Source organism: Mya arenaria, chromosome 3 (genome assembly GCF_026914265.1).
Source record: "Mya arenaria isolate MELC-2E11 chromosome 3, ASM2691426v1".
Classification (NCBI taxonomy): Eukaryota; Metazoa; Mollusca; class Bivalvia; order Myida; family Myidae; genus Mya; species Mya arenaria.
The window spans coordinates 34,604,587-34,632,532 of NC_069124.1; the positions used below are offsets into that span (position 1 = coordinate 34,604,587).

Consider the following 27,946-nt stretch of genomic DNA (forward strand, 5'->3'; position numbering starts at 1 on the left):
AATGACATTTTTCTGGCAGTTTTACTCTGGCAAAAATTGATTACAGCAATATTTCAAACAATTGCACAACGCCAAGTTAATGAAAACTTTGCGTTGCCGACGGTTCCTTTTTGTTTTGTGCTTAATTTACGGGGCAGAAACAATTGGCCTTCAAGATCCAACAACATACTATATTGGTATAGCGCTTCTGTGGTTCCAGCCCGGTTTGGAACTGCTACTCCATCATTCATTATGTTGTAATCATGATTCTGGTTTAAACAATTCTGCATTCTTTATTATGTAATATGATGCATTATAATTTGGTAAAATAAGGTACTGGGTTGGCAGTGCCACTACGTTGTAATTATGATTATGTTGTAAACAGTTTTGTTTCCTTTTTTCATATTAAAGAATATTTTATAATGTGTAATTATTAATTGTTAGAACATGCATTTGAGCATTTATTATTTAATATTTTAATACGGAAAAAACTTAAGAACACGAACGTTATCTGTGTTCGACTCTGTGACATATGTAGAAATCATGATTAAAGAAAACAAATTTGCAGGGTATCATACAGGCCATATCAGAACTAGCTCATATTCATCCTCATCTGGAAGAGACATCTATATACTGTTGTTCAAGCCCTGTATGGAGATTTCTGATCCATGATAAATAGTGTCTACTTGTCTGACCGGGTTACCTTTCGTAATTTGGTTTTGTATATATCACATGTTTGATCACAATGAGTCTCTCTTTTACGTAGGATGTATGGCTTCCCTCCGTCTTTTGCCAATGCACTCTGATTCTATAAGTCATTATTCTCATAAGAACGGCATCGCTCGCTCCAATATCCAGAAACGTATCAATCTCTGTAAGTTGATTTGTCAGTATAACATGCAATGAATAATTTTGCCCGAAGATGGCAAAACTTCAGTCGGAGCACCTCGGCTTTTTTCCTTCGAAAACAAGCTCGGATGTATATTTGAACTATTTAAGTAATAAGAAATAACGTTAAACATTACAATTTTTATTATTGTTTTATTTATTATTATTATTATTATTATTATTATTATTATTATTATTATTATTATTATTTAACATAGCAAAAAATATTTTTTTTTGAAAATGAGTTAAAGGACACTGCTACAATATTGGAGATCAACAAACCACTAGTGTTAGACATGTCCAGAATTTCCCCTCTATCTGACTGGCGCAATATAATAAGATTTCATGGTCTCTGTTTAGACGACTGTCCGCGCTGTTAAGACAGACTGAAGAGCCAGGGACAGGTCGCAATAACACGTTTTATCTACGATTAGCTCTTTTTGCCCTGGTCACGAAACCATTGCCCACAAGATCTATCATTTCATTAGATAAAACACAGATTTCATTTCAAGTAAGCTGAAACATGGTAACAGCATTTTACCAGCTTATGGACCTTGTGGACGTTGTGTCTTCAATAGATCACGATATGGCCCTCTAAGCAACGCTCGTATTGTACGATCACTTCTTAAAGCTGTTAAATCAAAGAAGTACTAACATATATTTAAAAAAGTGTTTTTTTGGTCACGTAGGAAACCGCTATTTTATTTTTTTTGAAATAACACTCCTAATTAAGTAATCTTAACGCAATCTTGAACTGAAATTCTTGAGTCGAACGATAGTTGGTCGTACGCTAGTTAACAAGATTGACTAGTCTGGAGTTCCTTCCCTTTACACTATCGTTATCGGATATCAGGGAACCAGACAAAAGATGGACCCGATGTTCGTCAACGTACAATTATTTGGACTAGAATAAAATACTGTGTAGACATTTACCTACTGCGTGTCATAATTTTGCACATGAACCAATAAGACCAGAAATCGGTGAGAAAAGACCATGGTACAGGTTGAATGTTGATGACATGGACTTATGCAATGTATGTTTATAATCAAGTGTATAAACGGTTAATATAGCCAGAATTGGCTGAAATAGCAACCATGAATGTCGAAAAAAACGCATGCAAACGTGATATGAGTGCAGCCAATGCATACTATCTATTGTTCATGAAAGGCGTCATATGACAAGTCTTGTGTAACTTCTGGGATGGTGCTGCTGTAATCTAATATCGTTACACGCACATTGAGTCACTAACCGGGTCCAGAATGTTGCATTGAGATGTGCAGACCTTCGCTCAAATTATGTGATGGCCCTAACGGCATTCCGTAGGTTAAACCAATTAGGTGTACACCCTTCTTTTACCAAATAAAAAACAGAACTCATACGGCATTGTGTGTGTGTGTGTGTGTGTGTGTGTGTGTGTGTGTGTGTGTGTGTGTGTGTGTGTGTGTGTGTGTGTGTGTGTGTGCTTATTTATACTCGCACTCGGGCCTTTCCCATTCGGCGAGTGCTCCGTTGAGATTATTAGTCATTTTAGGTTTTTGGAGCATAGTGCACAGACAGAATGTAACCCTGGTCAGAGCCACCCTGGTTCTTTAACGTGCACCAGTGTATAGCACTGTCACACGGGACCCCCATTTAACGTCCCTCCCGGAAGACGATTAGTATTTTTAGTGATGCGACATGGAATCGAACCTGCGACCCCTGGATTGATAGTCAAGTGTGTGACCACTCGACCACGGATCCGCCACCATACGGCATTGTCGCGTTCTTGGCAATATGAGGCTGAACGCGACCCCCTTTCGGTACGCTGCACGCGAAACAGGATTTCGCGTTAGAGTGGGCGCACTTTGGGAGTGCAACTTGTAAAGTATGCCCCGCTTCCAAAGAATACGAACATTACATGATGTTAATCAGTTCATTGGTGTTTGAGGTAGTTCTCAAGAAGATATTTAGCAATTTTAGTCAGAAATTGTGCATTCAAGTGCATTCAAAAGCATTCTTTACTTAATGGTTTTCGGACACTTAAAATAAAACTTAATCATTTAAAGTGGGGCATACTAACGCCCCCGTCTAAAGTCGGTACGCGGTATGCAGAATCTCAAGAGTTGGCATTAATCGGTACGCAGAGTCTCAAAACCGTTTAATATTACTTGTTTCGTATAATTCAGGTGGAAATTGAAAAAGTATTCGGTACGCAAGCGTAAGATCCATTATGCTAATTTTAAAATACTTGAGAACATTTTTATAACAGCTCAAGAAAATTGCGACGGCACTAACGATTGTCTTTTCTCACGACACAGAAAGAAAATTTGTACTAAATTAACCATTTCATGAAATGTGATTAAAATGTCATGGCTTTTGTTCAAGACTGGTTGCCTGGATTCAATTTGTTCTGTATTTGTTGTGTGGGGCGAAATAATTCGAAGCTAATGTTGGATAAAGACCAACTGTGGTTGTAAATGAAAAGAATTGAAGGACGCGGAAAATCAGAAAATTATTGACTGAAGACAGAAGTACTTTAGGCGGGAAAGTTGCTAAGGTTGTTTACAAGGCATGGCAGATGTTGATATGTTTATCGCAAGTTGCCTTCCCAGAGGCGATACACGTTCGCCCTTGACCGTAGACTGCCCCGTAGTAGGGCTCAATTAGCGCCACCTGGTGAGTGATGGGTGAGAATACAGTCGCCTCGTGGACGCCGGGCTGCAGAGCGCCGGAAGTAAATATAAAACGGCAATAAAGATTGGTTAAGCTAGAACATGAAGTCTAAGACTATGGGACCATCTTTGTGATTCCGTAACAAATGATACGCTGTCGGTGCTTGTTTGATGTTTTATGGTCACATGATTGTGTGTGAGTACGATGCATGTTGTTTTCAGACTTTGGCATATTTATGTTAATGTTTACCGTGACCCACGAACGGCGGTATTATCGAGCGGAACAAATCTCCGGGGAGCGGTGAACAACTTGTCTATGGTTCTGAAAGTGAGTTAATTTACAATCAATGGCCCCTGATGGAGTCCATCCATTTCCGTGTCCACCTGTTAAATGCTCCCAGGGTTTCTATAAACAGCGTTTGTGTAACATACCCCAGGGGGGCTAGAAACCTGGGAGAGAGTGTGAACTACATTGTTCATTGCGTGCCAGTGTGTCTTCGCCAATATCTTGATTTGGGTTTTATGATAACTGAAGGTTTTTGTAGAAATTTCGGACATAATTATGCTTGCTGTACCACTCAATGCTTGTCTGTTCACGAAAAATGTATATAAATATGATTAAATTTAGTGGTACATGATGGCCTGAATGATTAACGATGAAATAGATTCCGGGCACCAGAAATCCTAAAACCCCTCAAAACACGGAAGCCACAATTAAACAATTACAAAGAGACATATGTCTCGACACTTAATGTGAGAATAAGTGGCTTTTTGCTCCATGTTATCAAACAAACCATTCATTTGTTTCAAGTGTGTAGCGGATATGCCCCACCGTGCTTCTGGGGGATATTAAACCATGGAAACTTCTTCAAATGTCTGAATATTTCTCTCAAAATATTGAGATTTCCAATTTAGTCTTTTGGGAGAAAAATAGCGTTTTACATCTTTTATTAAATTGAAATTGACACAAGTTCTGTGTTTAAAGTAATAACAGAAACAATTTCAGATTTACATTAGAACGCCATGAACCACAGAAACGCATAAGAAATCAATTGAGAACAATTTGATAAAAGGAAGGAATTTGGTTAAATAAATTTTAAAACTAATAAAATGAGATTTACTGATTTTCTCATTTATATTACTTAAGCTGATACCTATAATTAATCTGCTAGGTATGTAACAACAGGGTACTTAGTAAGAAATAAGTCAAGAGCCCCGAACATTGATCTCCATTTGATTAAAATTTAAGAAATGGCCATTTCACGTCAATTTAATTTCAATTCGGATATTAGGTTGTGGACAAATGCGATTATTGGTCATTAACTCTGTAATATAGCAGATGGGACCACAAGTGGCAGAGGTCAGGGAGATAGCCATCTACAAAACACCCTCATGCCGGCCCCCTCGGGCTCCCTCCATAAGCAAAATTAAGGGGCTTTGGCGTAATGACTGGCGTGCCAGGGCACCTGATCGCAATAAAGCTAAGTGGCGGGTGATGTAAGATGCGATAAATGGACGAAGCAAACAGGTAGAGGCGTTTGATTCAAGTGTCATAAATCTCAGCGAGGTTAGACCAAATTGGTTTTCTGTGGTAAAATCAACGGAGATAATGTCAATAGTTGTCTAATACAGTAGATCTTTTGTCCATTTTATTACGCTATTAAATATTGTTTTTTCCCCGCCAAAAGTGATCAAAAACCAGGCGAGACGTCTAAACTCTGCTGTTTATGAACTTTCAACTAAACATAAGCTATTTTTCATTGCAAAACAAATGCGTTCTCGTCAGATATGATTCATTTTTTCATATTCATCTCTGCTCGCGATTATTCCCTTTTCAAGTCAAACATATCATAACGAATTAGCTGGAAACGTTTGATCAAAACTGGTAATAATGACATTTATTCCAAGAAATACGACGGCAGATTTCTCCTAATATTCTCGTAGATTATTCAACATTTAACCGCAGAAGACATGAACGCAGAAAACCAATTCAAGGAGCTTTCCCTTCCCATCCCCGGGCCTTAGAGAATAGATACATTAAATTACTCAAACCATGTTTTACATGTAATACACCATTCCTTATGCAGGATATTCATAGACCGACAAGGGCGGCTGAGCAAGAAAAGCTAATAACAATAATTGAATCTAAGAGCTGTTTTCAATGGAGTCTGGCCGCACAAAGCGAGTTCTGGGTTTGCTTGTATTGACCACGACCCCCTAGAGAGGGCCAATTTTCTCACAAGTTTCATATTTGATAAATTAAAAGATGCGGGAAGTGGCAGTCCATCAATAGACCAGCCGGTCTGACAAGCCCGTTGCTCGGGCAGCGAGCTGTAGTTAGCTTAAACATCACCATGGCTACTGTCAGGAGTTTTTGCCTCATTTGTGATGCCTTAATGCACGCTATGCATCTTTGCCCTACGCCACAATATTTATCATTCGCAACTTATAAATTGCTTTTCGTCTTTTGCACGTGAAGTCATGCCAAAAAATAACAGGTCCCTACCAAGAATATTATTTTAAGAGTATCCGAGAAGCAATCCGGTCTTGCAATACTCTTAAACAAAGCTACATACTTGCGGGTTCGTAAATAATAAAAGCAAACTATGGTCATGGTCTAATATTAAACTTCTTCTAAACCTGATTCATGGTTATATAAGCTTACAAACTGCAGAATTTATAGCAGTATTTTTTTATTTTTGAAAACTGTTGTTTTTTTGGTTCTCAATTTTGGCATGGCTCACTATTTTAAATAAACTTAAAAGGGTGATATACAAACAAAGTTAAACCCATTATTTTAGAGTTTTAAGTTTAATCAAATTTAACACGCAACAAAGATTGATGCAAAAAGCATTAATTTATAATGCATAATCATATTTCACTCATTTGACTGTAATGATAAAAAAGCATAATGCATGAAAAAAAGAAAACAAATTGGCATCAATCTATATCGTGCGCCTTTAATAATGATTTTCTTCTTATAAATATCAAGATATTTCAAAGAATTACGAACAAATCATAACTTAGTAATATTTATTGGATATTCAATATAATAGCACAGTAACAAGGATAGGTTTGTGTCAAAGGGAGATAAACACTACAGAACATAAATAATAAGTGAAACAAGAGTACCACAACTTGATGATGGGAAAACATGACATCCTGGATAACTTAAAAAACAAACACTTGAGACAGTTGTGTATTGCACTTATGGAAAACTGGATTGATCACAACCCAGTTCTATATCACAGACAAGGGAAACACGACAGACATATTATAATAATCATGTCAGGCGACTGTGGTATAGTAACATTCAGTTTCTAAATGTAACATAGAATATCAGTTTCACTTGAAATAACATCAAATATTTTGCATACCAAAACCTATGAAAAAAATAGAATATGTAATTAAGAATTTTAACTCCTGCTAAATGACTGACATACAAAGTTTCAATTGGAGAACGTCTTTATACAAGATTGTCATATTTGAGTTTTGAAAGCAAAATTCAAGAAAACTAAATTAAGGTCTGTATAGATACATAAAATTAAATAAATTGTAATTTTACTCAGATGGATATTTTAGTTCAGTGTAAAAATTTGCTTTGTAGCTGAAATAATAAAACAAATCTTAATTAACAGTTGCAAAGTGTGGAAGTTCTTCAATTGATACTTTTATTTAATTATCTTTATAAAAAATAAAAGATGATATTCAAAAATCTGCGTAGAACATTTGACAATGGCTTAAATGAATTATGCAAATGTAAATATTGTTCACTTGAAAGAACAAAGATATTTGTACAATTAATATCAATATGTACACCAAACATCTAGATGAATGGCACATCACAAGCTTAGTATACTAACTAATGCCATAAAGTGTTTGTTGTCAAACCTTATATTTGACTTACATACACATGTCAACAAGAAACAAGTCACCATAATTTGTCAACTTAAACACTTATTATATGTGTATATAAGATTTTGTGTTTGAACAAGAAATTCTGATATATTTGATATTGGTAACATTAATATGATTTTATAATATACCTATGTATATTCAAACAGATATTGAGCTGAACAATCTCAAAGATAAACAATTTAAATGCCATACTTGGTTAGGTACATACCATCTGTATGTGTAACAGCTATTGTAACATTATTAGATCAAGGCGGTACAGCGTTCTTGACTTGTTTAAATACCTGACCAAAAATTTCTGGCTACAAGCATTCTAATCTGAGATCTCTTTTCTAATCACTTTTTTGGGGGGAAATATTAACCATACTGGTAAGGACCCCTTTTTCACCCAGAAATGGCGGAATAATGAATGGCTTTAAAAATTTGAATAATACTCGAATATTTTGAATGAAATTTAATAGGGAGAACAATAGGCCTCAGTAAAAACCACTGAAATGACAGTGTACTTTACCCATAATTCTCCCACCCTAGAAAAGTTACACTAATATTTAAACAAATGAAAATCAAATGTTCCTGATCGAGAACTTAATAGGATATTTCTTCCAATTTTTTATAATATGAAACATATTTCTCTGTTTAACAAGTTTTGGGTGAAATATTTCCATTTTGTTGAGCGGTAGGAAATGAGTAATCCCCCGCTGGAAGACGGTGCAACCTGGTGCAAATTCAATTTTGCTAATAAATTACTCATTTTCAGAGAAAGAGATTATTTTCCCTATTTTGAAGCTTCATTTGCACACAAAATATCTTATGGATGAAAAACGATCATAATGGAATTGTTAAACAAAGATTTTACAGGGTGAGGGAATAATTTGTAGGGGCCAAAAAGTGGTTACAATCCAGTATATGAATATGCAAATGAAAAATTACTCAATCTAAGTGATAATAAACAACCATATTGAAAATAACAATTGCTCAACATACACTGCATAATAATAATGTTCAGTAAGATACTATAATTTGTGTGAAAACTATTTAGTAACATCTAAAAAGATTGTTTTCAAAATTACACACCAGTTAATCTAGTCTTAAATAATTGGTGGGAAAAAATTCAAAGTTTATTGTACACTGCGCATATAATTCATGATACATGTGAAAAACGTTCATTGAACTTTGACCTTTGCTGCTGATCCTTTGCTACAAAGGTAAGATATCACAAAAACAGCTTCTGCCCTACTGCCTCATTGACAATGTATAGCCTATATTATGTACATTATTTTGTTGAAGGTTAAGGGTTATCTCAATTCCCTGGGGTCATTCTCAAACATGGCGCGGAGAGCAGTGACAGGTTTCTTCTCGGAGTCCTCAAGGTATGCTCCGTCCTGCATCTCGTGTCGGTTGTACAGCAGAGAGCGGAACCCAACCTCACTGAGGCCCAGGTCCGCCTGCAGGAGTTTCTCCCAGTCCACTGTTAGGTCTTCAATCATTGCCTGAAGTATAGGGTATCAAATATTGCCCTAAATACAAGGTCTCAATCATTGCCATGACATACAGGGCCACAGTCATTGACTGAAATACAGGGCCTCGATAATTGCCATGACATACAGGGCCACAGTCATTGACTGAACTACAGGGCCGCAATCATTGCCATGACATACAGGGCCACATTCATTGACTGAACTACAGGGCCGCAATCACTGCCATGACATACAGGGCCACATTCATTGACTGAAATACAGGGCCACAGTCATTGACTGAAATACAGGGCCTCGATCATTGCCATGACATACAGGGCCACAGTCATTGGCTGAACTACAGGGCCGCAATCATTGCCATGACATACAGGGCCACAGTCATTGACTGAACTACAGGGCCGCAATCATTGCCATGACATACAGGGCCACAGTCATTGATTGAACTACAGGGCCGCAATCATTGCCATGACTCATACAGGGCCACAGTCATTGACTGAAATATAGGGCCTTGATCATTGCCATGACATACAGGGCTACATTCATTGACTGAAATACAGGGCCTCAATCATTGCATGAAATACAAGACCTCAAGCATTGAGTGAAATACAAGAACTCAAGCATCATATGAAATAGGAGAGTTCAATCATTGCCTGAAAAAGAGGACCTCAATCATTGCCTTAAATACAGGGCCCTAAATCATTGCCCAAAACATTTACAGTATTTCCTACAAAATGTATACGGTAGTTTCTCAAACGCTTCCTAAGACCAATGGCTTAAATAATTGTCTTAATTGTACGAAAAAAGTTCAATGATTTTGCAACTCTTGAGTATATTTGTAATATTATTTTATTTGTATAAATTCAGTCCAAGTTATTTTTACTGCACAATGGCCTGTGCCTATGTTCTAAGGTTTATTTCCTGATATTTTTTATATATTTTATAAAAGCTTATTTTATTTATGCCAATACTCACATGGTCAAACTTGTATGAGCCAATCTTCTGATGCTCCACTATGGGGTTATAGTCTGCTGGAGCTGCAGGGGTCATGTCCAGCTGGAACCCCTCTGTGTCAGAGAACGGGCGAGCCAGGAGCAGACCGTGTCGGATGTCGAGCTGGCGATGGAGCCAGTCCTGGTTGTGGTGAAGCAGCCAGTATAGGCGCTGCATGTCCTCATCACCTGGTGTATAAACTGTTTTATTTATGGCTGATGTCATTACTTGTTTCTTGTTCTTGGACCACATTTCAATTATGTATTAAGACAATGTCTGTTTTCTTTTCACAAAATCTATTACCAGTATATAGATAATTGTTTGTTTTAGAGGAAGATGGTTAAATGTATCACAAAGTGAGAATTAAAATGTATATATCACACATGGCATAGCCACAATTGAAATATTTACATTGGATGTTCACATGGTGAAATTGCAATCTTATACTAAAACAAACATTTTTTTCCTTACTGAAGCAGTGATATATCATTTTGAGTTTACTGATAAATGTGTATAAACCACCAGAAAGCATGTAATATATATGGTAAACTTGTATATTAATTTGTATCAAACTAGTGATTTCACCAAACTTAGACCCCCGCTCTCAAGGTGGAGTTCAAACTAATGACTGTGTGTACCATGTCCTTGTATTCAGGGAAAGGTTTCAAGAGAATGTCGTGCCTATATATTGAATTTCCAACAAAACCTCTAAGCCTTGTGTTGAGTAAAGAAACTGGCCAATAAGATATTCTTTACAAGTGAGACACATTTATTCTATTATGACCAACAGAAATGCTTGATGGGTAAATTTGCCCTTTATGGAAATAACATGCAAATTAAAGACAGAATAGGGTGTTCAATGCTTAACATGTTATTTCTAGATATTTTGATGAAATTTAATGGAAATACTAAATTCTTGATACATGTGATCTTAAATTGAGCCTTTTGAAGAACAAAGCTTATCATACGCATTATTTGTGTATTTAAATAATATTTGAAATGCGACAAACATAAATAGGTCTAAAAGTAATTATGATGTAAGTAGGATATTAGTAGGTGACTTGATATACAGGGCAAAGGAAAACATATCAGGTGAGAGCAAAGCATAGACAACCTGTTAATATGTTTAAATATTTCATTTATTTATCAGAATATAGACGCCATTTGGTGACCCAATATGGAAAAATATGGGGTCACCACATTACCAGTCCTGGACCAATGCAATTGCGTCTTTCATGTTGAAGGTATATGAAAATATGTCTCATGACTTAACTAGATGTTGGCGCCCATTGTGTAGCATGTTTTTAAGATCGTCATCACATGAACTTTGAAGATAATGCTTTATGTGTCTACTTATGTGAAACATGTTTGATATGATGCCAAAAACTGAAAATTTCAAAAATTAATTTTGATGACACATTTCAACTCATAGCTGCTTAATTGTCTTTAAAGGGCCAGCAAAAGTAAATTTTTCGAATTCAAGAACTTGTCTCATCCATTAATGGTTAAAAATATCTAAATCTATGTTCCTCACCATGTTTTGTAGAAAGGAGGTCCATGGCCAAGCCCTGGTAAAATTGCTCCTGGAATTCCCCTGTTGACCCCTGTAACACTGGGTTGCTCCCACCATCAAATAATCTAAAGCCAGAAACAAATTGATGCACATACATTTCCATGTGCCTTTTACATTGGTTTAAAAAGAGGAAATCCCTGGCCAGACCAAGGTGTAGCGGATCCATGATCTGGTGATAACACAATTGACTGTCAATCCAGTGGTCGCAGGTTCGATTCCCCGCCCCACCACCAAATAAATAGTAATTGTCTTCCAGGTGGGATGTTAAATTGTGGTCCCGTGAGACAGTGCTATACACTGGTGCACGTTAAAGATCCTGGGTAGCTCTAACAAGGGTTACATTCTGTCTGTGCTTAAAAGAGGCCATTAAGGTTCTGTCCCCTGCATGAATCATGAAAGTTGAAATTAATTTCGACTCATTTTGTAATATGAAAAGCCGCTTTATTGTTTTACTGTCATCTATTTACAATATAAATGATATCCTTTTATTTTTTCATGGAGGGTATGAGTTTAAAATGAAATTAGACAATTCAAAAGATGACCTATGATGCTCAAGCCACCATGACAACTCCATGTTTCTGAAAGAGAACTATCTACATTGATGACCCAACATGATATGTGCAAGAAGATGAAGTGCACTTACTCGCTGCCCAGGTAGTTAATGAGGATCTGAACCTTGTCATTGATCCACTCTTTGTTGTCTTTACAGAACCGACCAGCAAGACGCGGGGTCGAACTGCTCTTCACTAAAAGAACAAACGACGAGAGTTATCACTAAAGGTGCTGAATACCATGGATTATAGTTCTAATACAATACATCTACAAGGTGATAGAAATAACAACAATAATAAACTGTTCCTTCATTAGGCAATAGCCACTCATGCAAGAGGACGTTTGTTTCTATCAGTTGGTCAAAAGACATAATTCAAGAACTATCTTAGCCTGAGTTACGTTACTTTTGATACATATGACTGTTATCAAGGCAAACATGGTTACTAAGTTTCATGTTAATGTCTCAAACACATTTTACATTACAGCCAACAATATGTTTTTGAGAGATAGAGGGCAGAAGGGCCCCAAACATTTACGGTAGAATGTATCACATTCTTAATTCTATATCAAAAAATGGTTTGAAACAGTTTTCGTTTAATTAGCTACCATCAGATAAAAACTCTACCTTTCCCAGACACAAGGACATGGTACACACAGTCAGCCAGTAGTTTGAACTCCTCCTTGAGTGCTGGGGTCAAGGTCAACCCAAGGTCATCTGACAACAGGGTTGTGTTCAACAGGTACTCACGTAGGGACAGAGCAACAAACTGGAATAGAAGAGATAAAGTCAATCAGCCATGAGTGTCTGGGCATGGTCATCTGATATATGGGCACTGAGTTCAGTTAAGGCTAATTATATGTGTTTGTGGCCGATGCTTGCAGTTTGGTTCCCGGCTTGCAGTGAATATGCTGTGATGTAATAGGGATACTAAACAAAACAGTTTTGTAGTGTAAGCAACTGTTAGTCTATACTGAACTCAGGGCAGGTACACACTAAGGGACAGGGCTACACATTGGTGGTACAAGAAAACTAGAATATTCCATTGATATGCAAGGCACATGAACTTTTCTGAGGAACGTTAATTATTAAGCTAAATTCCTAAAATGTATATGGGAGTAGTTTAACCTTTGCTAAAAACTGAAAAATAAGAATAAAAAACACTTGCACATGCACATGGTGTGATTACAATATACCCTTATTAAGGGGCATAAAATACTGATCCATACCTTAGTGCCGACACAGTGGTGGGGTGTCTTGAGGCCCCGGCTGGCACATTGTTGTTCCAGGGCCTTGAGAAGCGTTATAACACTTGTGGGCAACACAAACATGTCCTCCACCATCTGGCCTAGAACAAGCTTCAAGATATGGTCCACCGTGTCACGGACCACTGAAATACAAGTGAGAATAGTTCCAAGGCCTTGAGTAATGTTATAACACTTGTGGGCAACAAAACATGTCTTCAATCATGTGGCCTACAATTAGCTTCAATATATAGTCCACCGTGACCCATTCAATGGAAAAACAAGTGGGAATAGTTTTAGGGCCTTCAGCTATGTTATAACACTGGTGGACAACTTAAATAGGTGAGAGTACAAAAACATGAACATCAAAACATTTCTCATATTTGATATCTAGTATTGTTCATGCTTAGATCTATAAGGAAGTAGGTGGCTTATCAGTCCTCTCCATGGGAGACAACTTTTGGAGAAAAAACCCCAACAAATTTAATAATCTTGTATCTTTTGCTTGCAAGTTATGACTGTGACCTTGACCTCAGGAGCCAAGTATAAGGTAAGTTATGTATTTTAGTGCCCGTTAAATGGTTCAATATTCAAATGAGACCATACCTTCTGCTCTCTTGTATCTGGGAGTGGCTGTGGCATGAGATCGGCAGCCACAAGGGAGCTCTTCAATAACAGAGGAGATGGGTGTTATCTTCTTTGCCTCGGCTTCAGTCAATACGTAGTCGATCATTGATTTCAACACTCTGAAATAAGCACTAGTTTTCTGGCAATTGTACACTAAAACTAAAGGGACAAGCCTAGAAGTCATCAATTTAAAAATCAAACCTCCAACATAAATGACGCGATGCCATTGGTCCAGGACTGGTCACATGTTGACCCAATATTTTTCCATATTGGGTTACTAAATTTTATAGTACCGAAATGGCCTCTTATTTTACGATTTCGATCAATAAATAAAACATTTCCTAAGAATTGATCAATGTAAACAGGTTGTTGGCATGATATAGAGCTTTGCTCTGACCAGAGATGGTAACCTTTGCCCCGTATATTGGGTCACCTTCTTACCCAGTTACTTATGATATTGACCCTGTTTAGTGGTACAAAGCAATGACCAAAGTTACACTGAACTAGAGACACAGATATACACAGATACAAACACCAAAAACAGACCACACATGCAACAATAACTTAACCGATAAATGAGTGGATGACCATCTTGAAGCACTCAGTGAAACTCGAGTTCACTGGAACAACCCATAGATTGGCATATTTCTCATCAGTTTTTTGATCATTCAAAAGAAGTTTAGACCCACCCTTATATGTGAAAGCTGTCAGCCTATAATTACAATATGATAATCTTTAAAGTGACACTCTTATTCAAAATCAATACATACACATGTATGACAAACATAAATTTTGAGTGATAAACCTTTAACTACTTACAAAATAATGCATTTATGGAAAATATCAAAAACTGATAACAAGATTGTAACTGTATATTTTATAGCTGAAAATGCAAAAATATTAAATGATTGGTGAATGCTTAAAGATTTACTGTGATCGACTATAATAATAATTATTAGTAGATCACAGTAAAAGTTTAAGCATTCACCAATCATTTAATATTTTAGTATTGACCCATAAGGTAGAAGTACTGTGTTTTCTGCACCTTTCTTCCAAATTAACTTGCTATCCTTCATAAGAACCATTGCTTTCCACATTTATTCATCCTTGTTGGTATATTTAAACATTTTTAAAATTGTGTTAAATCTTATTTGCGAATAAGAGTGCATCTTTAATGCACAAGGAAAGAATTACCTGAGAACAAATGGCCTCATGCACTCTAGAACACACTCCATCCAAACAGGCAGCTGAAAAATCCATGGAAACATTTCATTATAACAGATTATGTGACAGAAAAATAACGTATATGTTTCAGATCTACACAAATTTTCAAACGAAAGGACCTTCAAAAATACCAAAGTAGCCAAAAGTTATAACATTTTAAAAGCTATCTTTTGTGAAAGTAAAACAAACAACCTTTTTCTTGATGGTATAAGGAGTTTAGAAAAAAAAATATCAGAAATTTGTTGAAATTCTGTTTCCATTTATACGGAAAGACTATTGCAAGTATGGATATGTTAATTTTAATCTCAAAATGTCCCTATCTATCATATTACCAATATGTAATAAGACAGTGACTTAAATTATCTTTCTGGTAACAAAAATTCGAATGTCTTTATTGAAATAGAAGCCGATAACACAAAGCCACATAACATTATTGTTTTGATCAAACATTGTGGCACCTTTAAACCATTCCTAATCTTATGTAAATAAGCAAATGGTATTTAAGCCAAAATCTAATAAAATACACCTACGCATGTTTAAAAGGACACATGTTATATGCTTGCCTTAAAAAGACATACATATTGGCTTTTTAAAGATTTTAGTGTTTAGGTCCTTCAAATAAACTGTGGAAGTTCCTAATGATTACCGAAATCCTTTCAATTTCTTTTGCTCTGACTTTGAATACAGTAGCAGCTTGTTTATTTACACAACCTTCTTTAGATACCATTAGTTCATCCAAATATAAATAAATGCAAAATGTGTAATGCAAACACCATCTTACAGGGATGTCTCTCCCCGGCACATGTCTGGTGTCCAGGTGATCCCAGGCATTTGTCCTGTAACAAACAACATCTGAATAGTCCTAACACTTGGAAAGTGAAATATCCATCTAAGTCAAGACTATTCTCCAATGTTCTAAATTCACTCATTACGTTTTATAACAATTCAATGCAAACATGACAAAATTATTGTCAATCACAATACAAAATTCAGTAAATATCTGTTGACAAAGACGACAGGCTGCCCAGATTGAGTAATTATATCATAACATTTTAAATCAATGAAAAGATTTATAAGAGCCCCTTTTTAAAATGGAATCAAATGATAATTTCATTAAACAAATTACAGAGGGAAGACATTATGCCATTTAATGCCATTAGTGTACAATGTACACTGTATATTAAATCAGATCTTGTTACTGATTTGATACTGTAATACAAAGAGCCCTTATTTCCTTGCCCATACCTGTCGATGAGAGGGAGTATGACCTTGGAGAGCCCGTCAGTGAAGCCAGGGGCGAAAGTAAGAACACGGAACAGCGACAAGATGAATTCCCGGTCTGGCCCTGTACGCAGGTCTGAAATATAGAGTACAAACAACACTTTATACCACAATTGCATAACTTGAAATTAACAGTTTTCTGCATTTAATGGCCGGTAGTTATCTTACTGAATAATTATTATTGTGGATTTGCATAGCTTTTAACACTGATTTATCAGTAGATAGTATTTCAAACTGTTCCTACCCCAATACTGAAACAATGTTGACTGAAGTTGTGAAGTCTTTTATAATATATCTACTGCAATGTCTGCCTGTATTTAAAATTATAAAACATACATGTTACAGTGTCTGCCTGTGTTTCAGATTATATAACATACCTGCTGCATTGTCTGCCTGTGTTTCAGATTATATAACATACTGGTTGCATTGTCTGTCAGTGTTTCAGATTATATAACATACCTGTTGCATTGTCTGTCGGTGTTTCAGATTATATAATATACCTGCTGCATTGTCTGCCTGTGTTTCGGATTATATAACATACCTGCTGCATTGTCTGTCGGTGTTTCAGATTATATAACATACCTGTTGCATTGTCTGTCGGTGTTTCAGATTATATAACATACCTGCTGCATTGTCTGCCTGTGTTTCAGATTATATAACATACCTGCTGCATTGTCTGCCTGTGTTTCAGATTATATAACATACCTGCTGCATTGTCTGTCGGTGTTTCAGATTATAGAACATACCTGTTGCATTGTCTGTCGGTGTTTCAGATTATATAACATACCTGTTGCATTGTCTGCCTGTGTTTCAGATTATATAACATACTGGTTGCATTGTTTGTCAGTGTTTCAGATTATATAACATACCTGTTGCATTGTCTGTCGGTGTTTCAGATTGACTAGATGTAACTGCCTGGGCCAGAAACAGGATGGACAAGGTGTAGTCCTTCATAAAGTAGGCCTGCATAACAAACACTGGTTGTTTTTTTCAATGAAACAAGGGGCATAACTCAACAATTAGTAAAGCCAGAGGTATGGGTCTTGCTACATATGTACCAAGATGCAGAAGAATATCTTAATAACCAAATTTGAGTAATGGCCAAGGTTAAAAGCTTTTGTATGACAACATAGAGGTCACCAAAGCTCTGACAATACATAGACTCGTTGGTGTCATGTATCATGGACACTGTATATTCATCAATAACTGATTGGCCATGAAAGCAATCTGAATGCTTAATTAATGATGTATGTTGGATTTGAAAACAACAAGCACACGTCAACACTGCTCTACTTTTTCAGTTAAATAAGGGGCAAAACTGAACAAGGAATTTAGCCAAAGTGATGGATCTTGCTATGCATATGCACTTTGTCACCGTGAACATATTTTGGAGATCCAAATTTATATCTTTATGTTTGGTGTTTTTGTTATAGACAACAAGCCAACCTTAACCATGGCGACTATTCCAATGAGGATACCTCATTTCTGTGTTTCAGAAATCAGTCTATTTAGAAGAACATGTAAAATGTTCATAAAATCTTACAAACACATACAATGGACATAAGAAATATGTATATATATTCTGTCTTATTTCCCATTTCTCCCTCAACAGTTACCTGAAGTGTGAGTGGGAAGTTGAGTTCTGGTTGCCGTAGTAACAGCTTAGTGTGCAGGTACAGGGCAACGGTGGTGCGCAAATCATTCAAACTGAAACAATTGGTCATATGCCCCAGTTACTGTGTCTATTCATGTCTATCCATACACTTTTCCTATACATCAAAATGATTTAATTCTGATTAATTAATTGCATAAACATACCGATAGCAACCAAAAAAACCTTTTTTCGAATACCCTGGAATTAAAAATTCCAAAATTATGATCAAAACATTTATTAGGACAGACATCAAAGACAATTGATGACTAACATGTCAAATCTTTGAGAAAATTGCTACCAAAACAAACCTTATTACCCAGATTACGAACATCCAATTTATAGTAAAATCAGCCGAAACAATAAAGCTTTTGACATTATTGTAGCTCTTAGCTAAACATTTTCAAAACAAAGTATTTGCACCGAGTATATTTTGAAAACATTCATCACTAAATTAACTGAATTTGGGCCCATGTTATTACTGTACCTCTTGGAAGTCTTGTCCAGGATGGTTGGCCGTATCCAGGCAAGCCAGTTAGTATTGTTGCCTCGGTCTCCCTGGGTGAGGCTCTTTCGTCGCTGTCGGTAACGGAATCCCTTCTTGTTCACCCTGATTAACAGTCATACATATACACATTAAAAATGCATTTTTCTAATAACTTTGCAAAAGAGTAGAAATTCAAACAAACTGCTGATACAGACAATAAAAGATTCATGTTTTATGATAAATAATTTCATTACATCGCAGCTTTCATCCTTCAGCCCTGAGCACTAAATTGAAACAAGCATAATCTTTAAATGTGGTAATGCCAAGAAGGGTAAGAATACTCTTTTTAGAAATGTTTTCTGCCCTATTGCATGTGTTGATGATTTTTTTACAAAATTACTGCTTCATACATGGTAAAAAGACGAGTAGTAGACATTAAGAACTGCAAGTCAGCAAGTTTGAAGCAACTCACAAAAATAAAAGACTCAGCTGTTTCTAGGCTAAATTTTTTCAGGAAAGGAAGCAGTGCAGCTCTATAATCACTGAAAAATGAATTGTACAAAGGATGTGAAAGGCATGGTGGGTGTAAGAAGGTGGAGGGTACTGGATGTGAAATAGAATAAAGACGAAAGACTTTTATGTAGTCACAATACTGAGACTCGAAAACTATATCTTACTTGTACATAACGGGTAGCGGTGCGGCAATAACCACCATGGCTGACAGGAGTGTTGTACACAGGTTGTGTATGGCATAGTGTGGCGCCTGGGTATGGCCTGCGTCTAGCACCCGTGACAATGACCCACTCACCCAGAACAGCTGCTCGCTGACACAAAGCAGGATCGTCATAATGTCACACCTGAAATGAATGTCTATGGATTTTACTGATTTGTTTATTTAAATTTCAAAAACTCTTTTTCTTTTTTTTTTTGCCTGTTCACCGATCACATTGACTTGCGAGAAGTCACTTTCACTTGCCCAAACATTTCGCTTACATGTTGATAATCCACCTTCTTATTCCCTCCAAAATTTAGAATTTATTACCTTTTTGAAGTTTTTACCTTTTTGAAGTTTAAGTTATGTACAGAATTGTTCATTACACATCACTGTGCAACAAAAATTATATTTCATTTGCTCTTTCCTGAACTTGAACTTGCCTTTATTTAAATTTACTTTTTTAGGTCCTTGATTAAATTGAGGATATTTCCAATTCAGCAAGTTGCACCTACCTGAACTGCCCGACCCTACGGAATGATGGGGAGGCGTGTGTGTATCTATGTGTGAGAATCTGCAGTGAATCATGCAGGATGACCGCGAAGGTGGACTGGGCCAGTTTCGGGGGTAACAGGCTCCACATGTCATACTGCATGCCTGTCAAGTAGTAGTGCCACATCTGCACAGGAAATGAACAACGCTCCGCCTGTAGGACAATAGGAAATAACAATAGTGGCATATAATTGCCAGACATAGCATTTTTATAATATATTCTATAAACTTTAAAAAAAAAACAGTTTTATGTGATGGTTTGCTGCAGTGTGATTAATGAACTGAAATTCATAATCAACTGGGTCTGTATTTACTAACATCTTGAGTTAGAGTTTGAGACTGAGCCTAAAAAAATTGAAATTATCAAATTGTTTCAAAATATCTTTAATAGAACATTCCTTTACAAAAGATGTCTGTTTGATTGTAGAACGTATTTGTAACAGGTTCAACAGTTATAAGCATCTCCGCATCTACATTAGAATCTTTACAAAAAAACAAGTATTTCACTTTTCTGAGTCTGAGTCTTAGACTCAAATTCAAGACATTAGTTTATACATGCTCTAATCAAATTAAATCCATTTATACCAATGGCTATCAAAAATAGCGCATGCAATCAAAAGAGTTTCTCCTAATAATAAGCATAATTAACCTCAAAGAACTCCTTGTTTTCTGTCCAGTTATGGCTATCTGTATCGTGGAGGACGGAGGTGGCAATGTAGTTGCCATGACGCTGGACCACTGTTGAAGTGAGGCTCTCCACAAGCTCCACAAACTGCTTGTACTGCAGGCTGAATGGCTTCTTACTGCAAGAACATTAATATATATTATGTATATGATAAAAATACTCATATAATATTGCTGAATGGATGATGTTCATAAATTTATTATAGTCTCAAGTGCATTAAATGTGACCAAAATGTGCTTGTTTTTAAGGATAAACACAGATTCTTGCTGTACAACCTGGAGAATATGCCTACCTATCTAGCAATGTAGGTTTGTATTGTACGTAGCACTTGTAACCTTTGGCTAGGCGATGGTCTCAGTAAGCAGCAGGAGTGTTTGATAATAATTTCAATTTAAGCCCATAAATACTACACAAATATCAGATATCAATCGTCTGCCCTGCTGATATTCCTTTTTTTATTTAGGTGAAAACTGTCCTGCTCTTGTTTTTTTTTATTATCCTTTTTTATATCAACCTGGATAGCACTATTTTGATGTATGTCATTGCTTTATATCTTATAAGTTGTGTTCTAACAGAGTGATATGCGGAGCAATCCAATGGAACTCGCCATGTGGCATCCCTTAAGAAATTGAAACAGGAAGAATGAACTCCCTTGTCATCATTTTTTTTTTAAAAAGTTTAAGGCTCTTGTCTGAGATTTTCTCCACTATTGTAAACCAATTCAGATAAATACTTAAAGATAACTATAACATACCAACTCCACAGATGGGCATTAAAACTTTTAATTTTTATTCGAGACTTCGAGAAAATGTGTCCATAACAGTAACATTAACACTAGGTTTTATTTTTTTTACTTTTAAGCCTTCAATTTTGAAAGTTTAATCATAAATTATTGAATATTCTGAACTTCAGAGGACCCAATTTTGGAAGTTTTGGCCCTTTTTAGGGAGTAATATTCTTCAGACTTCCATAAAGATATTATTTCAAGATCAATTACGATAAAGCTGGTATAATTCCCCTTTTCAAGTTAAAAGACAAAACTTCCTACCTTTCATCTTGTGAGAGGACAAAACTTCATACCTGTCATCTGGTGCGAGAACGATATCAAAGTGGAGCAATTGGTTCCTGATGTAGGCAGCGCTGGATAGCAGTGTGTACAGGTTCTGGATGGGCGACTGGAGGGGTATCTCCTCACTTATCTATGAGAAAAAAAATGAAAGCGTTCACACTTACTATGGCTTACTTACTTAATCTTCGTGGCTTTCATTGGGCAATCCATTGATTCAAGATCCCAATTAAATATTTCACCTAGTATTCAATTGCCTGTTTTATGTACATATAGGCTTAACAGATTTTTTTTCTTTTAATAGAATGTTCTTTAACTTCACAATATAAATAAACAATTATTAACTTTGTTTATTTTTCCTATTTATGACATTAATTACAAAACCTTGTTCCAACATGATGTTTATTATCATCTCCTGTTTACACAATGCCACATGTGTAGAGCCTAATGACCCACATTCACTCATAGCCACCCTGGTTTGATTCCCAACCTCTGTGCATGTGACTTTGGTGTATGGTACCAAAGCTGGAAATCTTGGTTTCCACTGGGTACTCCGGTTTCCATAACAACACAAAACCACACTCTAGCTTAACATCTGGCCAACAAGATTGACAAATTTAATGTTGTGATAATTTGTTTCACAATCGTTGTAAAATAAATAAGTTTAAACTAAACTAAACAGACTACTGGTAACCTGACAGAGTCATATCAGAATCTTTATATTTTCACCTTCAGTAGGTGGGAGTGGAAGTTTTTGAGACAGGTGTTGGTGATGTCAATGAAGGCTGTCCTGACAGGGTGGAGATAGCCCTCGGCCCCAGCCTTAGCTACTCCCAGGTAGGTCTCTACTTCCTTCATAAACACTGAGGTACCCTGAAATGTTGCAAAAGTTAAGTATGTGTGCCAGTTCAGGAAATCATTACTGATGGCTTGTAGATAGCCCTCAACCACCGCCCTGGCCACTCCAAGGTAGACCTCAACTGCCTTCATGAACACTGAGGTACCGGTACCCTGAAATGTAGCCACAATTAAGTCCATGTGCTTGTCCAGGAAAGCTGTACTAATTGGGTGAAGGTAGCCCTCAGCCGCAGCTCTGGCCACTCCCAGGTTGATCTCTACTTCTGACATGAACTCTGTGGTAGGCTGAGATTTAAGAGGTAATTATTAAAAGTAATGCTTCTTCTACTAGGATTTTGATTTAGCCCAGAAGCAATACTAATAATTAGCTACTAGCTATTAAGTTCCAGTCTTTTTGACGGAATCTGGGACATTTTAGGCATGAATGAAACACATCAATATAAATTGGCATAAATAACATTTTTACATGAATTTAAGAAAAATAAAAACAAAGCCATACACAATGAGATGTATGTATCTTTGATAATTTCATTTGCTACTTAAAAAAATTACTATTTTTTCACCAATGTTACCCCCATCAAAAATGCCACATAATATTCATAATAAATACCTTTGAGATGACTCGAGGGTAGTCAAGTCTGCCGCCCACCAGGCTGTCAAGTACGGGCACAGTCTCAAGAGTGTGTGACGATGTCCATTGCTGGACCTCCACATCCAGACTCGCCTTGAGGCATGTGTGAATCTCATGCTCTATGGACGTCGCCAGGTCTGGGGCCACACGCTTGAAGATCATCTTCCAGCTCCAACGAACCTTCTCCTCCGGCTTCATCTTCTCAACTACTTGCACTGGGATTGAACAAATTTATCGTACAATAACATGAATAATTTTGCAAGATCCTATATCTTGCGTGTGAGTATCCTTATGTTTTATTCAGTTCTGTCAAATTTTGTATGGTTTAAAATTTGATCATTGGAACTAATTTGTTAACTTCTTTCTTGCTAGGTTTAAAATTCACAGACTGATCGATTAGTGAAAACCCACAAATAGTACACCATGTTATAAATTGAAACAAAAAATATATGTATTAAATAGAATATATTCTATCAAAACATTTCCTTAAGTCATACCAACATGTATATTTAGTATCTCATTTATTGAAATCTATAAATCAGTTAGAAATATATTCATAATCTACTAGTATTGTATGTTTATAAATGTATATTGAACTTCAAGACCTTCTTTCTCATATTGCATTCATGCTTGGTAAACTCCTTTTGGGGGTTGCTAAACTAACATTACTCAAGCCCTCAATCAAAAGATCTCTTTGAGTTTGGAACCCCTACCTTTAGGTGTAGGCTGGGTATCAAACTGCACAGATGATGTTGAAATGCAGGAGGCCGTCATATCTGAGAAGTCTGAGTCAATACTCAGGCTGGCACTCGCTGGCCGCTTGTTTATATCAGGACTGGAACTTGGCTTTAGCACTCCTGTAACAACACCAGCACAGCATTGTGGAAAAAAGTTGGCCATAGGGCTTTAGCAAGGTTTTGATATGGGTATTAGGTGAAAAAGACAAAACTTTAAAAACTACATGTATTAAAAATGATAGAAAGGTGTTTCATTGTAGTAGTAAAACTACTTCAATAAAACTCATTTTTATTATTTCAACTGCTAGATGTATTAAGTTTATTTGTATTTTTATTTATTTTAATCAAAACAAGGGAAACATTTCAATATCTAAAGCATGCAATTCTAAGAAGGCAAAAGGTTGCACAAGCTAGTCTCCTCAAGGGCAAATGGGTGCTAGACACAGCAACCGACTCTTTAGCTTAAACTTTAATTCTGGCAATGTATGAACTTATTTCTTTCTGTGTTTATTGTACAATGATTATATCAGAGATCATATTTCAGGCAAAACAGTTCATGTTCAGTTTATACACACATAATACACTACTACATACTACATACTAGAAGCTTTCAATTAAGGAGATTGTATCTAAACTTTAACACACTTTCCTAAATTTTCCTATGCTTCTTTTGACATGAGTTTAAGGTTAGATAGGAAATTTGAAACAGGACATCACCTTTGAGACTCCCTTTCCTGTGAGATTTCTTTATAGATATGCCGCCCACATCCCAGATGGCAGCTTTCTGGAGGCCATCCAAGTGGTCTTCGATCTGCTGCAGGGTTGTTACAACATTCAACATGATACGGATGAACTGAGGCGGGATCAGGGTGGGCTGGCTTCCCATTGGTTGGTTCTCTATACTGGCAACACTGTCTACACTGTGGGAGGCATGCATGGCTGCCCCGCCCCCTTTGACTTTTGATCTCCGGAGGGAGTTATGACCACTGATTGCATTGCTCGACTTCACCCTTTTTAAAGTGTCATGAATTTCATCCATTACCTCATCAACTAAGGCGGACATCTCATCTGAGTATTTCTCCAGGTAGGTTTTATGAAAGGCGTGGAATATTTTGGGTGCTTTTTTCATCACACCAGAGCTGAGAACACTAAAATCCTCATTCATCATTTGTATGATGATCTGTGCAATCTCAGCACAGTTCTCAGAGATTTTCACAATGTTGACATCTGTTTCCGTCTCTGGCATTAATAGACTCAAGCATAGCTCTAGTTGCTGGTGCCGCATCGTCTGATACCTAGCATATAAGCAAGTTCACAATTATGAATGCCAATACAATCTGTTTCTCTTTGATGGTATATGATGAGATACGGCAATTATTGGGTATTTTTAACATTTTCACATTTGATTGCCTAGATTTTAAGAGAATTTAATCAACCTTTAAAGTGGATATTAATATTGGCTTCATGGTTTTATTGTAAGTAAGTTTATACATTCTGGCTTGTGGAATAATCCCAATATAATACTATTATGAACATACAGTTTTTGAGCTTGTTCATGAAAATCTTAATTTCAATGACTGAAACTATTTGGTTTTGGCTCGAGCACAAGAAAAAGAAATCTTAAATGCATAAGCACATACCTTTCCCAGACCTCGTCCACGGGCTGGAGTGAGATAAGAGACTGTACATACATGAGACGTCGCTTCTCGCACACATTGAGTAAAGGCTCGTACGGTGCCACAGGCAGGTGGGACAGACGCTCAAGAAAGTAACGCCTAAAAGGATAGAAGATCAATAGCTGGATAACACTTAAACATGTTACTGCTTATAAAAAAGTATTTCATTTAAATGAATGTTTTTGTGATGGACATATATACTTATTTTGTCACTGTTTAATTAAAACACAAACTTTAAAAAAGTTAGTACACAAGTCCACTAAGTTTAATATGATCCATAGTTATAATTATTATTTGAGTTATCTTATATCATTTGATGGTCTAAATCATTAATTACAGAAAAGAAATGACAATGGACAATGCCAGCATACCTAAGTCTAAGAGAGATCTGGTCCCACTGCTGTGCAATTTGTATCTCACTGTTGTCGGACACAGCATTAAGAGACATGGTGGAGGCGATTGGGTCAACGACAGCTGACTTGAGGGGCAAGGTGAGGCCCTGCTGGGATGCCAGTGTGAGCAGATCCTGAAACACGGCCTCTTCACTGCCAGGAACCTGGTCCAGCTGGTGCCACTGTGTGGAGGGAATATCTGATAGGTAATGACTCTATATATAGTTTATTTTTTTACTCTTTCTTTATTTTCAACCATCCCCATCTACTGACCTTGATCTTTCATAATTACACTTTTGATAGGTTTATAATAATATTATTATTATAATGAATGCTTGTTTATTTTTGGCTGGAAATGATTTTCTTGCTAGATGAATAATTTATAGTCCCTGAGTAAGCTACTGGTACATACAGCATGTGATAGTATTTCTGTTACTGCATCACTGTCAGGGTCGTAACACGATTCTTTCTCCAGGGCATGGGTACTCAGCATGCTCAGCAGGGCGTCTCGAGGAGTAATGTACTCCTTCCCGACAATTGTGTTGGTCAGCTTCAACATGTCATGCAAACATGTATCCAGTCTAAAAAGGAAAGAATAGCAAGTTCGTTATTAATAAATTCACAAGATGGTTACCTGTTGCCCAATATGCAAATTAACCATCGTCATGTTTCACTATGGTACCACAAAAACGGCAAATGGCTTTCAGCTATCATTACATTAATAACTTACTCTTTAGCATTTTCCTCCAGGTCAAGATCAAGGTCAGCAATATAGGTGTCTAGGGCTGCAATGCTGGGGATGCCATTGGCAAGCAGATGATCCACGGGGGGCACCCAATCAGTGAAGTCTACTGAGGTGCTCATGGTTATTTGCTGCTACACTGGCTGAAAAAAAAATGTTGACTTACATTATTTTACATCTACATGTACAAGTCAATTGAACTGTTTGCCTCTAGGTCTTTTTGTCTTAGCTCCCAAAAGGTATGCCAGTAATACCATATAGAGAAATTACAGAACAGAATTACAGGTTCATTACAGGACAATACTTTAATTTGATAAACAAACAGCACTTCGCTAATTAAAGAGTTTACCAAACAATCACTGCCTTTGATTTCAATGTACGATATTAATCAATGTTTTCTCACACATGTCAAGTGAATTTCATTGTCAATTAGAAATGGTCTAACTAATGTACAAGGTCTATGAATCAAATTGAAATATATCTGCTGTTAATTTGTTTGTTTATTTGAGTTTATCAAGGTCTGCCCATGCCTATTGGCTTCATTATGCCTTGATCCCCCTGTGACGCCATCACGATCTTGTTAGATTTGCCATAAGGCATAAGTGACATGAGATAGAAGTGACTGCAATTCGCAGTCAAATCCAGACATTGCAAGACTTGAAGGAACAGAGTGAGATAACAAAGATATGGGTATCATACCCTAACTCATTGTGAATAGACTTCTTGGTTCTATAATGTGCTGGATACAAGGGATACTCATGGGTTGAACCAGTACTGAGTACACCATTTTCCCACTACTACCCTTTTAATGACGAGCGCTTGGCAAGGGAGCTACTGTTACCATGTTTTTACATCTTTCAGTTTGACACGGCCAGGGTTTAAGACCCTGACCTTCCACACCCAAGCGAACGCTCTACCACTGAGCTATCAAGGCAGTTCAATATCTTCTGTTTAAAAATAAACACTGTTAAATATGTTCCCTTATTGGTGCAATGTGCCTGGCTTGGGGCAAAACATTGGTAAGTGCATGGGTCAATAAACGGATTTAATGATAAAACTTGTTTCTGAGTAACATGTGCAGAGAAATAGGATCAAGATTCATTGTCAAAATTGAACGCTGACTAATAGAAAAAAAACACAAATTCTAAAGATTTTGGTTATGTTTACATTTTAATAGCAACAACGTTTACAAACCCTTTTAATTTCATATATTTATGACTCAAAATACGAATTTTAGCATGGAAAATCTGTTGCTACCATAAATGGAAAATTGTTTACATTTTGCATAGCAAATAAGGAAGAAATCAAAGGTCTCTCGAATAGCATTTTTTCTTTTGGTACCTTACTCGGTATATACCT

The 27,946-nt window shown here is 36.6% G+C and overlaps 1 protein-coding gene across 2 annotated transcripts; it reads right to left on the reverse strand.

Annotated features, from left to right (window-relative positions):
* Nucleotides 1-6,538: 6,538 nt before the first annotated feature.
* On the reverse strand, nt 6,539-27,910 carry LOC128225551 (uncharacterized protein KIAA0825-like). 2 transcript variants are annotated; one of them, XM_052935415.1, is made up of 26 exons: nt 27,866-27,910; nt 26,576-26,730; nt 26,258-26,426; nt 25,825-26,027; nt 25,418-25,552; nt 24,495-25,072; nt 23,754-23,897; nt 23,020-23,255; nt 22,281-22,424; nt 21,566-21,684; nt 20,450-20,603; nt 19,764-19,954; nt 19,214-19,393; nt 18,537-18,659; nt 18,015-18,105; nt 17,268-17,361; nt 16,363-16,474; nt 15,899-15,953; nt 15,088-15,140; nt 13,873-14,012; nt 13,252-13,412; nt 12,650-12,791; nt 12,116-12,218; nt 11,434-11,537; nt 9,882-10,087; nt 6,539-8,924 (listed from the first exon to the last, which is right to left on the reverse strand). In XM_052935415.1, the coding sequence occupies exons 2-26, from the start codon at nt 26,707-26,709 to the stop codon at nt 8,730-8,732; spliced, it is 3,966 nt and encodes a 1,321-aa protein (XP_052791375.1). In that variant the 5' UTR covers nt 26,710-26,730; nt 27,866-27,910; the 3' UTR covers nt 6,539-8,729. The 2 variants fall into 2 exon arrangements, with proteins under 2 accessions (XP_052791375.1, XP_052791373.1); XM_052935413.1 differs by having other exon boundaries at nt 27,782-27,871.
* Between the last annotated feature and the right edge of the window lie 36 nt (nt 27,911-27,946).

Coding starts and splice junctions, on each gene's coding strand:
- LOC128225551 (XM_052935415.1), bottom strand. CDS start 26,709: ATGAGCACCTCAGTAGACTTCACTGATTGGGTGCCCCCCGTGGATCAT. Junction 23,256..23,753: donor TACCCAGCCTACACCTAAAG/GTAGGGGTTCCA, acceptor GTTCAATCCCAG/TGCAAGTAGTTGAGAAGATG. Junction 11,538..12,115: donor ATTAACTACCTGGGCAGCGA/GTAAGTGCACTT, acceptor TTCTGGCTTTAG/ATTATTTGATGGTGGGAGCA.